This window comes from Dryas octopetala, chromosome 3, assembly GCF_963921425.1.
Source record: "Dryas octopetala chromosome 3, drDryOcto1.1, whole genome shotgun sequence".
Classification (NCBI taxonomy): Eukaryota; Viridiplantae; Streptophyta; class Magnoliopsida; order Rosales; family Rosaceae; genus Dryas; species Dryas octopetala.
This window is the reverse complement of record NC_141368.1, coordinates 18,270,472-18,284,809: the sequence shown is the minus strand read 5'-3', so window position 1 is coordinate 18,284,809 and position 14,338 is coordinate 18,270,472. Positions and strand designations below refer to the sequence as shown.

At 39.1% G+C, this 14,338-nt stretch overlaps 1 protein-coding gene across 1 annotated transcript; it reads right to left on the bottom strand.

The window, feature by feature from the left end:
• Positions 1–9,789: 9,789 nt before the first annotated feature.
• Positions 9,790–13,722, bottom strand: LOC147291524 (uncharacterized). The gene is made up of 4 exons (XM_086237100.1): positions 11,374–13,722; positions 10,880–11,191; positions 10,676–10,778; positions 9,790–10,591 (listed from the first exon to the last, which is right to left on the bottom strand). Exons 1-4 carry the CDS (start codon positions 13,617–13,619, stop codon positions 9,968–9,970), a joined length of 3,285 nt encoding a protein of 1,094 aa, XP_086093226.1. The 5' UTR covers positions 13,620–13,722; the 3' UTR covers positions 9,790–9,967.
• Between the last annotated feature and the right edge of the window lie 616 nt (positions 13,723–14,338).

The following is a 14,338-nucleotide window of genomic DNA, read 5'->3' as shown; positions in this document are numbered from 1 at the left end:
TACAAAATGTTTAGCGACTTCTTCATTAACCGGCTTGAGTTGATTTTTCACTTTGCGGCTGTAGATGAGTTTGAAGAATGTTATACGGTCAAGCACTTCACCAGGGTGCTCACGTTTCTGCACAAAATCAGACATAACACACATGTTCCAAGTACTTAATTAATAATGAAAACATGCACCAAATAGATAAAGGCAAATTATTTTTCTACCAATCTCTGCCAATGTAATTAGGAATTGCAAAATTATACAAAGCATCACCACAAAATAAACAAGAAATATACTCAATTTACTGGTATCAATGTACTTCTTTAGCATTTCTTAGTGGTGAATCAATAGTCTAAATTTATGAATTTACTGGTATGCAGAAGGGGCCGAAAAGTGAGAGGTCAGAACAAATTTTGAGATGTAATGTGATTTGATGAGGGATTGGGAGGAGGAAGAGATAAGAAAATAAGAGAGAGTGAGGAGAAGAGGACCAACGCGCGCAGAGGAGAAAGAAAAGGGCACGGGACACGAGGCCCGCAGGACAGAAAGAGGGAAAATAAATGAAAAAAAATGACGGGATATTTTGGTGAAAAAATAAAATGACCTAAGGAGGACCGGTTCTCAAAATAGAGGTCCGGTTCTCAAAATACAACTGAAAAATTGTATTGCCTCTGGAGGACCGGACCTGTTAAGAGAGGTCCGGTACTCCAATTTTTTTTTTTACATTTAAATGAATTTTGTGTCCTCCAAAAGCAGTTCCGATTCTTCAACAAATTAGAAGCACATTGCTGAAGCATTGCCCCTGGAGGTCCGGTTCTCAAAAATGTATACTGAAACCGGTTCTCAATATACAAGCATTACCTCCTTTGTGAATCAAAAAGGCTAAATTTATCTCATCTTTATCATAATTGTAATGATTATGTAGATAAAGGCTAACATGACCAGTGGCTAGCTCAAAGCATAAGCAATCTCAGGATAATTACTTAATATGTAAATGTGTGTGATTCTTCTTTTGAGGCCATATAATTTTGCCTTTCTACACTATTATGGATTTCAAGCATCAAATAAGCATGATCATGAAAAAATACACCACTACTTTGGTCTATGCATTTGTACTATACTTATTAAGCAAGCATCACTAAAGTAAAATATCCTATATGAAGTGGAACAAATAATAGGTAATGCCAAAACTAGCATAAATTAATCTTACACTGTTCAAAACTATCATCCCCATACATAATTGGCTGATCAATCTAACTGAAAGATAAATTGACAAATTCTTTCCCACTAACCCTCAACATTAGGTAATGTATTAAAAACTCACCCATGCATGTCGCTTTTGGGCAAAGGTTTGTGTACCAGTGGTGTGATGCAGCCTCAATTGCCTTCGATTCCTCTTATTTATCCTTGAGTATTTCTATGTACAAAAATCCAAATGACACTGTCAATTTTTTCCACCTACATGAGAATGCCGAAAATAAGAATTCGAGGAATTATGGCTTAATTTACCTCTTTCTCTATGTCCCAATCAGCCACCAACAAGCGCCATTGGTTAATGTTAACACGATTATCATTGCAAATCCACCAATCAGCTGTACCGACATTTGGGTAGTACCATTCCACCTTAAGATCATGCTTAAATTTCTTCCAACGGTCATTCAACTTTGCCTTTGTTATCTTTTCAATTGCTGCCTCCTTAGCTAATGTATCCGGATCTGACCAGTCAAGAGCTTCCTGCATAATGTGTTTGTACATACGCATCATACATTAGCACATGAATAAATTAATAATGCTTGATATACTGAAACAATTGGCGTGGTGAAAGAGATCTTTACCTTCACAACCTTCCATGCTTTCTCCACTCTGGTTCCCTTTTTAAACAATCTGAACGACTTCACATTGATTGGAAAGTAAGAGGCATCTGTTGCTATTATCCCCACAAATCTTGAAAACTTTGCACATAGGTCAACTGGTTCAACTGCCTGCCCATGTTCATTGAATACCAACTTCTCTAGTTTCGTTACAGCAAATTTTCTCTTATTTTTTCCTCTTCCTAATCTCTTGCGCTTACCTAGTTGCGAATCAGTGCCCGTTTCATTCCCCACATCATTTGTTGGCCTCGATGATTCACCATTTTGTCCCAAAAGTTCATTTGGTTGGCAAGTTGAGAAACCCACTGCATTGCTCGATCCATTGGTTTGATTTTGAGTTTGGACAACTATCTCATTCTCAGTTTCATTAACGTTGTGTGTGGTATCATCATTCACACCTCTAAGCAATGTGTACATAATGTCATCGCTTTGTCTTAAATCATAGCCATTCAGTGGAGGTTGGGTCTCGTGGTCTTGTGCTAGGTTAGTGAACAAAGGTCCAGTATGGGGTACGTAGTGATTAAGCATCTGTACTAATTAAGAACATTAAAGATCAATTAAATTGCAAAGATGCAAACATACATAAGTCATGGAAATTCACCATAGATGAAGCTAGATATAAGGGCGAGTGATAACTAAATTCACCATTTTGGTGTGATGAACTAATAGTAATTAATAAAAATGTAGAGAAGTAGTCAAATAAGGCTGAAAGTTCATTTTAATCCGAAAAATTGAAAAGGTTAAAGTTGGTGAGACACCCAGAAAAGAAAAAAAGCAATGAGGAAGTGCATAGTGGGGACTGTGGATAAATATTCAAATAGACATGTCTCTGTTCTATATTGACTCTAATTTGCTACCTTACTCTGTTCTCAATCTGCCTCCCTTCACCATCCTCCTGTGTTGTCAAGGCTAGCTGGTATTCTCTAATCTCTCTCTCTCTCTCTCTCTCTCTCTCTCTCTCTCTCTCTCTCTCTCACAAATATGTAAATGATAGTTAAATAATATGTTAAGGTTTACGTTTGAAACATATTGCAGCTGACATGATCTAACAACAGATTTCAAATTGGGTATGGATTCTCTTATAAGTATAACTAATCCTAACCAGAAGTCAGAAGTTTGGTTACCAAAGTTTTCCAGTTCTTGAAAATATTTTGAACTGACTTTGTGAGTGTCTAATTAAGTTGTTCTACCGCAGCAGCCCAATTCTTCAAATGTATACAAGTGGCTGATTAATGAGTTAAATAAGAACAGAAAACAAAGCCAGAGTGACCATGAAGCTGCGCTCAAACAACAACACCAATGGAGAATATTCAATATAAGCAATCATATATGCCAAATCAAATATATTTCAAGGACCCAAACATACAGAACTCATGAAAATGACCCATATCTGAAGCTATACAGGGCGAATGATATATTTACAGAGATAGACAGAGCTACCGACATGGGGTTATTCAGAGAGAGCGAAAGAGATTGTGAGAGAGTATTATCTACCTTCAAGAATGGCAACCAATCAGGCACACCCACTTTGCCACTGAATATTTAAGCTCCAACGGACCAAGAATCTCGCAGACTATGGCGCCGATCAACAAGAACGCATCCCCTGATTCATCAGGTGGAACTGAACAGGGACCATTGGAGGACCGGTCTGTATCGACTGGGTGGTCTGAACGAAGGTGGTGGGTTTATAATGGGTCCTAAAAGCAAAGTTGGCTTAAAATAGGCAAAAAAAACCCTAATTCCCATGTAATTTTAAAATAAAATATTTGCGCCCATTATTTAATAATAAAACTTTCCAAAATATCTGAATAATTGGAGGGAAACCACTTGTACCTAATGGATGGATAATGATTTGTAGAGCTCTTAAAAATATAGCGGCAGTTTTAAAAACCTTCATTTTGGAATAGTTAAATTATATCACACTGCTATTATTAAAAAGTTAAATCCTTGCACTTTATTTTCCATATTTCACAGTTTTCCAATATGTGTCATAATGCATTCAAACACTCACACGGGTGTAAAATTAGGCGCCAACCATTCAGTACAGCAATTCATTCCTATTGTTTCCCTCCAACCATTCTGAGTTGCCTCCTTCAGTTTCATCCCTCAAACAGTAATGAATATTTTTGCTTTATGTATTGCAATGGCTGGGGTTAGATTTGTTCTTTGCTTACTATATTCCAATGTATGGGGTTGGATGGAAGAAGAGTATGGGTTGTTGTGCGGCATGTATGTATGGCTTGTCCTACATCAGACTACTAGGCAAAATATATAGCATAAAATAAAACATAATACATACACTTTTTCTGCAGTCTTAATAATACATCTACATAAAACCAGTCATTGCTACTAATATGGTCACAAGTAGCAAACATATATTACATTCATGGATATATGCATGATATAGGTAACACAGTCAAGTCAGCAACTTTGTTGGGCAGTGGCAAACTTCATGCTCGTGAGCTATTTTCCTGACTCCAATCCGTAGGTCTCCCTCAGATATTCAGCGTAATCACTGTCAGTATCAGATAAGTTGGTTTCTGGCTGAGTGATCCTCGCCCTGTTTGCTCTTTTCTTCAGTCGAACCTTGCGAGGTTCCGGATTCGGATTAACAGCTCCATCTTCATGTTGCTTGTGCTTCCTAATATGCAGTGGGAAACGACAATCTCATGTAAGCTGTGAGTGAGCTGTTAATAAATTTTGACATCAAGTGAAGACAGCAAAAAATTCATAAGCAAATCTTTAATTAAGTTTCCATTTACTTGATCAATTAATAAACAAACATCCCCATGTGATAAAACACCAAACTCATTTAAAACAATTCTAGGATCTTAAAGATCACTTTTTTCAACCTTTTAAAAGTTTGCCAGCAAGTGTAATCGTCACTGAAAGTCCGGTCTCAAATTGGGAGAATCGGTCCTCAGAGCAACTCTAACTAGAGAACCGGTCTTCAAAGGAAAGGACCGGTCCTCTAGCCAATAGAATCAGAGCCACACTTACTGGAGATCCGGTTCTCAATGGACAGATCCGGTCCTCAAGGCCGGAAATCCAGAATAACACGTACTGGAGGTCCGGTCCTCATGAGAAAGGACCTGTCCTCTAGCTCATAAATTCTGCGCCACGCTTACTGGAAGACCGGTCCTCAATGTGAATGGTCCGGTTCTGAAGCCCAGTAAATGAGAGCAACACTTACTGGAGGTCCGGTCCTGAATAGAGAGTACCGGTCCTCTAGCCCATAAATTCATCGCCAGGCATACTGGAAGACCGGTCTTCACTGTGAATTGTCCGGACCTGAGGCCCAGTAATTCAGAGTAACATTTACTGAAGATCCGGTTCTCAATATGTTAGAACCGGACCTCTCGCCCAACAATTCATCACTACGCACACTGGAAGACCGGTCCTCAATATAGAGAACCGGTCCTCAACCCCAGAAATTTCTAATCGACTTACTGGAGGTCTGGTCGTCACATGGTGAGGTCCAGTCCTCAAGCCTTAAACACAAACACGAGTACACTTACAAATCTCCCCCTTCCACGTTTCCTAGACAACACCGCTTATAGATACAGATACAAGACACAAGACACAATTTAAACACATAAACCTGTACTAAGTGTTGCACCTGCAAATAATAGAAATTACAAACAAACACAACCTGTGGAAAGCAAGGGAAATAAATGGAAACCAAAATAGAAAGGATTCAATGTGAATTAAGAATTGAAGCACAACAAAATATTACAACCATTGAATCAGTTCAATAAGATCCCAAAGTTAACTGAAAACACTACATCTCCCGCTTTTTGGCTAGGAAAAACCAAACGCCTATTACAAGAAGCACTAAGGATAAAAATCAGGTAAGCGATCCTTTAGTTCGCTTAGGGTCGAGTGGATGTCGTGCAGATCCCCAGTATACCGCTGCTGAAATGCATCCATGCGGTTATCAAAAGCATCCAGGCGAGAGTTAACTGCTGAGAATCCAAGGTCAAGCCGCTCCATGATGGAGACAAAGTCAGGTGCAGCAGGAACTCCAGAAGAAGACGGCTCAGAGGGAGCAGTAGGAGCTGGAGGAATTGCCTCGGGAACTTGAGCCACCACAGACCGGGAGTTAGCATCACTTTTGCGCAAAACCCATCCGTCAATCGGACCATCCGGATCCCATAGTGGATCATCATCCATCACAGGAATGTCAGAACGTTCGGCAAGGCGAGTGATGAGACAAGGAAATGAAAGTTGAGAATTCACATTTTTGACCGTGCGACCACATTCCACAAGATGAGTGAAAATGATGTCCTCCAAAGGAACAGGAACATCAGGGGTATTCAAGGCAATCATCAACCTACACGCTTCATCAGAGATGCGGGATTTTTGACTCGTGGGATAAACATTGCATCGAACAAACATAAATAGCATACGGAATAGTTGTGTGCAATTTCCAGAGATGACGCGATGAGAAGCAAGGGGAACGAATGTTGGTGCATCATAAAGAGTGGTGATAATGTGTTCCCGTGATAAGGAAGACGTGAACTTAAGAAACTTTTTATAATCAGTTTTGCCAGAGGAGGGTAGTTTACAAACACTACGAATGTCATCACGAGTAATCATACATTTGTGCTCCCGAAGAAACACATGTGAATCCTTGGTTACTTTGAAATCGGGAGGAAAGTTGGCATAAAACTCACCAACAAGATTGATATTGTATTTAGGGAAAGATTCGACATATGGTCGCAGACCACGTGCCGCTAAAATATTCACGAAGTCAGCACTCATCTCTCGAATGACAATTGGACGCTCAGATATAAAACCTCTATCTTCTATCACCTCCCAACGGGCTTCACAGTCCGCATTGCGAAACCGTCTATACTGACTTGAGTCATCCCTAGGAATAGGAGTCTCTTCCTGAGGTTCGGAAGAACTCGCTTGAGATTTCCGTTTCTTGGCAATGGGCTGCTGAGAGGATGCTTTCTTAGGGGCCATTAAACTAGTCACCTAAAAATTACAAGATGCCATACCATCAAGGGAAGATGATGAATAAGACCAACAACCCAAGGACAATTAACAAAATGCAAAAACACATATAATCCCAACAATTCCAGTATTCATTAGCCACAAATAATCCCAACAAATTACACAAGGGAACACAACCCAGCAAACAAACCCATGGTCCCAATCAAGTTTAGATAAACATAAATTGTATGTTTCGAGAAAGAGGACACATACCGGAGAGGACAAGCCATACCATCCATTTCGAACATTTTCAGAAAATAAGTGGAACCATGAAGAAACAAGCAACAAAGAAGACAAAGCAAGTTAGAAAACATCAAAAATATATTAACATACTGTGGGTAAGGAGAAGGAAGGTCCGGTCGAAAATTAGAGAAATACCTTGGTGAAGAACACAAAATATACCAACACAAATCAGTGGGTAATCTTCAGAAGTGGCCGAAAAGTGAGAGGTCAGAACAAATTTTGAGATGTAATGTGATTTGATGAGGGATTGGGAGGAGGAAGAGAGAAGAAAATAAGAGATAGTGAGGAGAAGAGGAGCAACGCGCGCAGAGTAGAAAGAGGGGGGCACGGGACACGAGCCACGCAGGAAAGAAAGAGGGAAAAAAAATGAAAAAAAATGACGGAATATTTTGGTGAAAAAATATAATGACCTAAGGAGGTCCGGTTCTCAAAAAGGAGGTCCGGTTTTCAATTCAAGCAGAAATGATGGATCGCCACTGGAGGACCGGGCTTCTGAAGAGAGGTCCGGTTCTTAATTCTAGCAGAAATGATGGATCGCCTCTGGAGGACCGGTTCTTCTCAAGAGAGGACCGGTTCTCAATTCAAGCAGAAATGATGGATCGCCACTGGAAGACCGGTCTTCTCAAGAGAGGTCCGGTTCTTCCTTCAAGCAGAAATGATGGTTCGCCTCTGGAGGACCGGTCTTCTCAAGAGAGGTCCAGTTCTCTGTTGCTTATAATTTTTTTTTTTTTTTTTTGGGTTTTTTTTTAATATGAAGTTTGTGCAACCGCACCTAAAAACCACATAAATACATGCCCTTTAACGTTTTTTTATTTAGTATACAATAAACAAGCATAATGAAATGCATGAAGTCCAATTCAAGGAAGCACATTTTGGTGCATGCTTGACAATAAAACCAATGATTTAACAAGCAAGACATTAACATAATCAAAATATTAGAACACGCAATAATTAATCCTTACAGAACCTTAGGTTTTACTAATATAAGTTACTAATAAAAGCCTCTTCGGGTGTAGGAGAAAAAGGACCTATGCTTACAATTTCTTTTTCAAAATGGTGCATTACGTACTGTTTTGTTCGTACGCTTAGTATATCCATAATCGAATTGGACATTTTTTTCAGCAATTTGATTACCTTTGTTAGCATGAACTAACCTGTCATTTGCAGATCGCTGGCCAGGAATTGGTTCTCCAAAGAAGTTGGTGTCACCTCGGCCGTTTCGGTGAGGAAGAACGTGTCGAGTTGCTGGCACCCAATTCGCCAACACAGAATTTTGGAAATCCCTCATTTCATGAGGATTCTCACTTGAATCAGTTTGCGAGCACGCATCCGAGGGTGGTGTATCATAACTTGAGTCTTCAAACCATAACTCCCGATAAACATTAAGATTAATTGGGGTTCTAACTTTCTTAGGCATGATTATGTTTTATATATGTCAAGTGTGGCAGAGTGAGAGCATTGATGGTTTATGGTGCATATATAGTAGAAATAAATGACAATCAACACTACACTCCATGCACATGCTTGCTTATCATACGAATGTTGACTATTTGTCATTGAAATGAATAAAGTTCCTGCACTTAGCAGTTTTCAGGTGCATGCAGTGGGAATCTCTGGTGCATGCAGTGGGAATCTCTGGTGCAGTAGCTCCTCACCACTCTCTTACCAAGTTAGTAATTTGAATAATGTTTTCATCGTTATGCACACATGTATTATTGGTCTGTACTCAATCAAACATCAGGGGTATAATCCACTATTTGCCTTGTGTGTTATGACATAAAGCTGTCAACCAATTGTCCATTTCACAATAATGAACTCCATACCAAGCTATTTTGTCTAGCCTCATCAGTGTTTCAATTATTTTTCTAGACAACAATGTTTCAATAGTTACGACTCTATAAATATGTAATATCTACATAGAGTGATAGAAAAGCATATGGGTTGCTGCATTTGCTTTTAAAATAAACAATCATGAGGCAAGGTAGTAGCGCATCCAGTAAATCCAATCGTCCCTTAGAAAATGGAGAGTCACCATGTGCTCATCCTCATCCACTGCATTCAGAAGCGAATCCTTCTCATCAAATTGTTGGACATACAGTGGATTTCAATAATTTTAAGGAAGACCTAGTTGCATTTGAGCTCCCGAAGGGTATAGAGGCGCCAACACCATGCTCACCACTCGATGAGGGCCAGAATGTTACGAGTCTTAGTCCTTCTAGGAGCATTTCTAGTTCCCCAAGAGGTATGCCAATTGGTCCTCAATGGTCACCATTGGTGGAACCTCCTACACCTTACATGGAGGTTAGAGAGGTATATAATCACAACACAGAACCAAAAAATAGTGGATCAAAGAGCCCTGTGAGGGATCCAAAAATAGCGTACCCGATCTACAATTGCATCAAATACTTTAAATACTAGCCTTGTTTAATATATTGTCCATTGCCCTGTTATTTTGTTGATCATCTTAAGGTTACCAAATGAATCCATGTAGATCTTCAAAATTATCGGGTTATTCATATTTGCACATAATATATAATATCCATATGCTATGGAAGCAAATTCCATTACAAAACAACCATCTTATGGTGATGAAAAGAAAGTAAGCACAGTAAGAACTATGAGTATAATGTTCCGTATTGCATGCCTGAAAATACAATATGTGAATCTAATCTACTTGTTTTATGGATATTGCAAGTGACTTATCTAAGTTCAGATCAGCAGGAACACAAATTGCAAACACCAAAGTAAAATATGTTCACATGTTCATTCGAGGGATATAATTAGTCATGGGCGAAAAACCAAATCACCTCCTCATGATGTTTGCCATAAAGTGTGATATTCAAAATAAGATTTACCTGGCTGTCCATTTAAGTCACCATCACATCTTCCACATCTGTTCGGACCTCTACTTCGTCGACCACATTAGTGGCATCATCCAAGTTTTGAGGTGCAGAAATATCATGGGTTGTTACTATGCCCATGTCAAAATAATCTCTAGGCCTTGTTTTCACGGCAACATGCCAAACTGGTTGATTTAGATCTTGCACATAAAACACCTGATGTGCTTGTGACCCTAAAATAAATGTGTCCTGTGGGGGCATCAATCGACTGAAGTTCACTAATGTAAACCCATATTCATCTATTTTAATACCACTTTGGCGGCCTTGCCCATTTATCCAGTCACAATCAAATAACACCACATGTCGGTCATTATGATAGTCTAAATCAATAATGTCATTCAGTACACCATAATAGTCAACCATGGATGAGCTCGGATTAGTATCTTCAACGTTGGCATAATTCTCATTCTCACCTTGTACAAATACTCCACTATTTTGTGACTGGCCAGCCTCATCAACAGATTTCACATGGAACCGATAACCATTCATTATGTATTTTTTCCAACGACCAGCTCGCCGACTCGGTCCACTAGCCAATGCACACAAGTCGTCACTAATGTTGCAAACCCCACGATCTATTTGGTCATCGATCTGCATAAATGACCAAATATTATACACTATTCCGAAATATATCAACATCATTCTAAATATATCAATTACTAGCAGGATACTAACATGTATTCGAAACCACTCCGGAAATGACAAGTGCGCTAATTGTATAGATGCTGCTTCACTTATGCGTGGTCCTTGATTTGCCCTCTCACGAGCAACGTGGTCCCTAATAAATGAAATAAATGATAAGATGGTTTGACAATTATTTGAAAAAAAATGAAACCATCCAGTATTATCAAATTCACATGAACATCTTATGTATTGCACCTTATATAAGGTTGGACTTCGGGGCAGTTGAGCAACACATGCAATTGTGCTCTTTCCCATTTTGATTGGTCTAGGTTGAATAATTCAACTCTCCCAAGAGATCTTCCAGGTGCTGAAAATATTACTAGTCCGTCACGTGCACCACTCCCTACCGCATCAACATTTCGACCAGGCCTATTTCGACGTGTAACAGTTTCGTCCCCAAGATACATAGAGCAAAAAGTTAAACACTCTTCAACAATATACCCTTCGGCGATGCTGCCCTCGGGACGATATTTGTTACGAACATATTTCTTGAGTGTTTGCAGGTATCTGCATAAAATAATTAACGTGGTGATGAGCATAAGTAAAAGAAAACTAACCCAAATCAAAGTGTAAAAAATATATATATATATATATATATAACTTGTGCATGTTTGATTCATGTAACAGAGGAGAATAAAGCAAATAATAAATAAAATATATTTATACATTACATACTGCGTTTTTAATACCTCTCGATTGGGTACATCCACCTGTATTGTACAGGACCAGCTATTGCTGCTTCATCAGCAAGGTGAATAGGCAAGTGAACCATTGAGTCAAAAAATGCCGGCGGCAATAACTTTTCTAATTCACATAATGTAATTGCGATTCTTCGAGACAAAACTTGAAAGTGACCAGTAGTACCAACCTTAGAACAGAGGTTTCGAAAAAATGAACTAAGCTCGAGTAGCACACGAATCACATTTCTTGGTAAGATCCCACGAATTGCAATAGGAATCAAGTACTGCATAAGTATATGGCAATCATGGCTCTTTAGACCTATTAATTTCTTCTCTTCAACTTTAACACATCTGGCTATGTTGGAGGCAAACCCATCAGGAACCTTGACTGATGCAAGGACTGTGCACATTGACGTTTTTTCTTCATTTGATAAGGTGAAAGGGCTCGGGGGTAGTTTTGTTCTTCCCCCTTCAAGTATGGGATGTAGTTTTTTTTTCAGTTTTAGATCCACCAAATCCAAGCGAGCCTTGTATGTGTCTTTGCTTTTCCCATCAATACATAACAACGTCCCCAAAACACTATCTGTGACGTTTTTTTCAATATGCATCACATCCAGATTATGTCGAATAAGAAGATCCTTCCAATATGGTAGATCGAAAAAAATGCTTTTTTTCTTCCATGGACCATCGTACTTGGCAGCATCATGTTTGCGCTTGCGAGTTAAAGATTTCTTTTTACCCTTACCGAATTGAAAGGTTAACCCACTTAATGAAGCCAGACACTCTCCACCTGTCATAGGAATTGGTGGTAAACCATGCTCTTGGGATCCGTTAAATGAATGAGTCAATCTTCGAAACCGATGATTGATAGGCAACCATCGACGATGACCAAGATAACATTCTTTTTGACTTACATTCAACCTTAGAGAATATGTCCCATATGCACATTGTGGACATGCCTTCTTCCCTTTAGTGCTCCAACCTGAAAGCATCGCATATGCTGGAAAATCATTAATTGTCCATAAAACGGCAGCACGCATGATGAAAGTCTCTTTTTTCACTGCATCAAATGTTGGTAACCCATGTTCCCAAAGAGTCTTCAACTCCTCCACTAAAGGTTGAAGATAAATATCTATATCATTTCCAGGACTCTTAGGACCGGGAATAAGCAAAGAAAGCATTAAGTACGGTTGTTTCATGCATAGCCACGGTGGAAGATTATAAACTGAAATGATCACCGGCCAAGTACTGTGGGATAAGCTCATCATACCGAAAGGATTAAATCCATCACTAGCCAACCCTAAGCGCACATTACGTGGCTCTGAACCGAAGGATGGATCCAAACTATCTAATTTTTCCCACGCTGGGGAGTCTGCAGGATGCCTAAGCACACCATCCACCTGTCTGCGTTCGGCATGCCATACCATAGAATCAGCGGTATGATGTGACATATAAAGACGTTGGAGTCGTGGTCCCAAAGGAAAGTAACGTAACACCTTATTAGCAACTTTAGTACGAGTGACATGTCCGGCCTCTATGTTTTCCTTGTAACGTGGTTTGCCACACACATGGCATGATGTATTGTTGGCATGCTCCTTCCAATATAACATGCAATCTTTTGGGCATGCATCAATTTTTTCATAACTCAAACCCAAGTCAGTAATGAACTTCTTGGTCTTATAAAAACTGGGTGGCAAATTCACCCCTTTCGGAAACCAATCCTTTAGCAAAGTCAGCAATTCTGTAAAAGATGTGTTGGTCCAAGAATGCAAGCACTTGATCTGATATAATCTCACCAAGAAGGAAAGCTTAGTTCTGCCACAGCCTGGGTACAACTCTACTTTAGCATCCTCCATCGCATGGAAAAAGCTTTCAGCAGCAGAAGTGGGCCCAGAGGGCGGGGAGGTATCATCATTAGTTCCAGCAGTATATTCAAACCCATGCATTCCAAAGGCATCATGCAACATACCAGTCATATCTTCATTCTGAACATGGGTTGCTTCGGTGTTAGGCCTAGGCAACTGCTCCCCATGCGATGTCCATGGTGCATTAACATAATCTTCGTCCATACCATCAACAAAAATGTGTTCTTCAACTTCTATAGGTGACTTCCAATACCGATTACAACATTGACTACACGGGCACTTAATGTGCCCATCAAATGCGGATACTCTTAATGCATGGGCGATGAATGCACGTAGCCTTGTCAAATATTCGTCACTCATACGATCCAAAAATACCCAATCTTTATCCATTGAGAAGTCACTATCTGCCTAGTAATTAGAAGAAAACTAAGTCAATTTGCAGAAAAAATCCAAAAAATAATAGCAGACGAAGCCCATAAAGATGTTCAACAAAAAAGTGGATGTACGAACAATAGGAAATATGCTTGGATGCAGTTTCCCAATACATACTTATGACAATTGATGGATATATTCAAGAATTAATTTTAATTTCTACTGTAACCACCTGCTCGTTGTTCATTTGCTTATACCCAAAACTGCCAAGGCCAATACAGAGAGAGAATAATAAGAACATGGGTTGGGAGGAAGAAGGATAACTAAATGGGATCAGAAAATTGAGTCATTTTTTCACTACCTTTGTTGATAACAATTATATCTACATGTAAATAGAAATTGAGACAACAACAAACTTGATTTCAATTGTGAAAGCGCACAGACCAAGCTTCAAGTGTTCTTCTTTGTTCTGTATTTAGAATCTTAAAAAAAAAAACTGCAGGAATATAGGTCAGCTCAAATATACAAGTAGGTATTGTAATATTAAAAATGCAATACTAAAAATTAAATGCTTGGTAAATTAAAATGTCAAACAAAATACATACGTATGGGGATTATTCATCACGCAAGTGACAAACCAAATGCATACTCATATGATATATTCATAACATATATTATAAAGTCATGAACCTCAAAAAATGGGAATTCCTAAATTGCAATCAAACCCAATATTTCTA

What these genes read in the sequence shown, in the direction of transcription:
- LOC147291524 (XM_086237100.1), bottom strand. Translation starts at nt 13,619, where the DNA reads ATGGATAAAGATTGGGTATTTTTGGATCGTATGAGTGACGAATATTTG. An exon ending in TGGATGTACCCAATCGAGAG is followed by an intron (nt 11,192 to 11,373) that starts GTATTAAAAACG and finishes TATTTTATGCAG; the next exon opens with ATACCTGCAAACACTCAAGA. An exon ending in GAAGTCCAACCTTATATAAG is followed by an intron (nt 10,779 to 10,879) that starts GTGCAATACATA and finishes TTCATTTATTAG; the next exon opens with GGACCACGTTGCTCGTGAGA.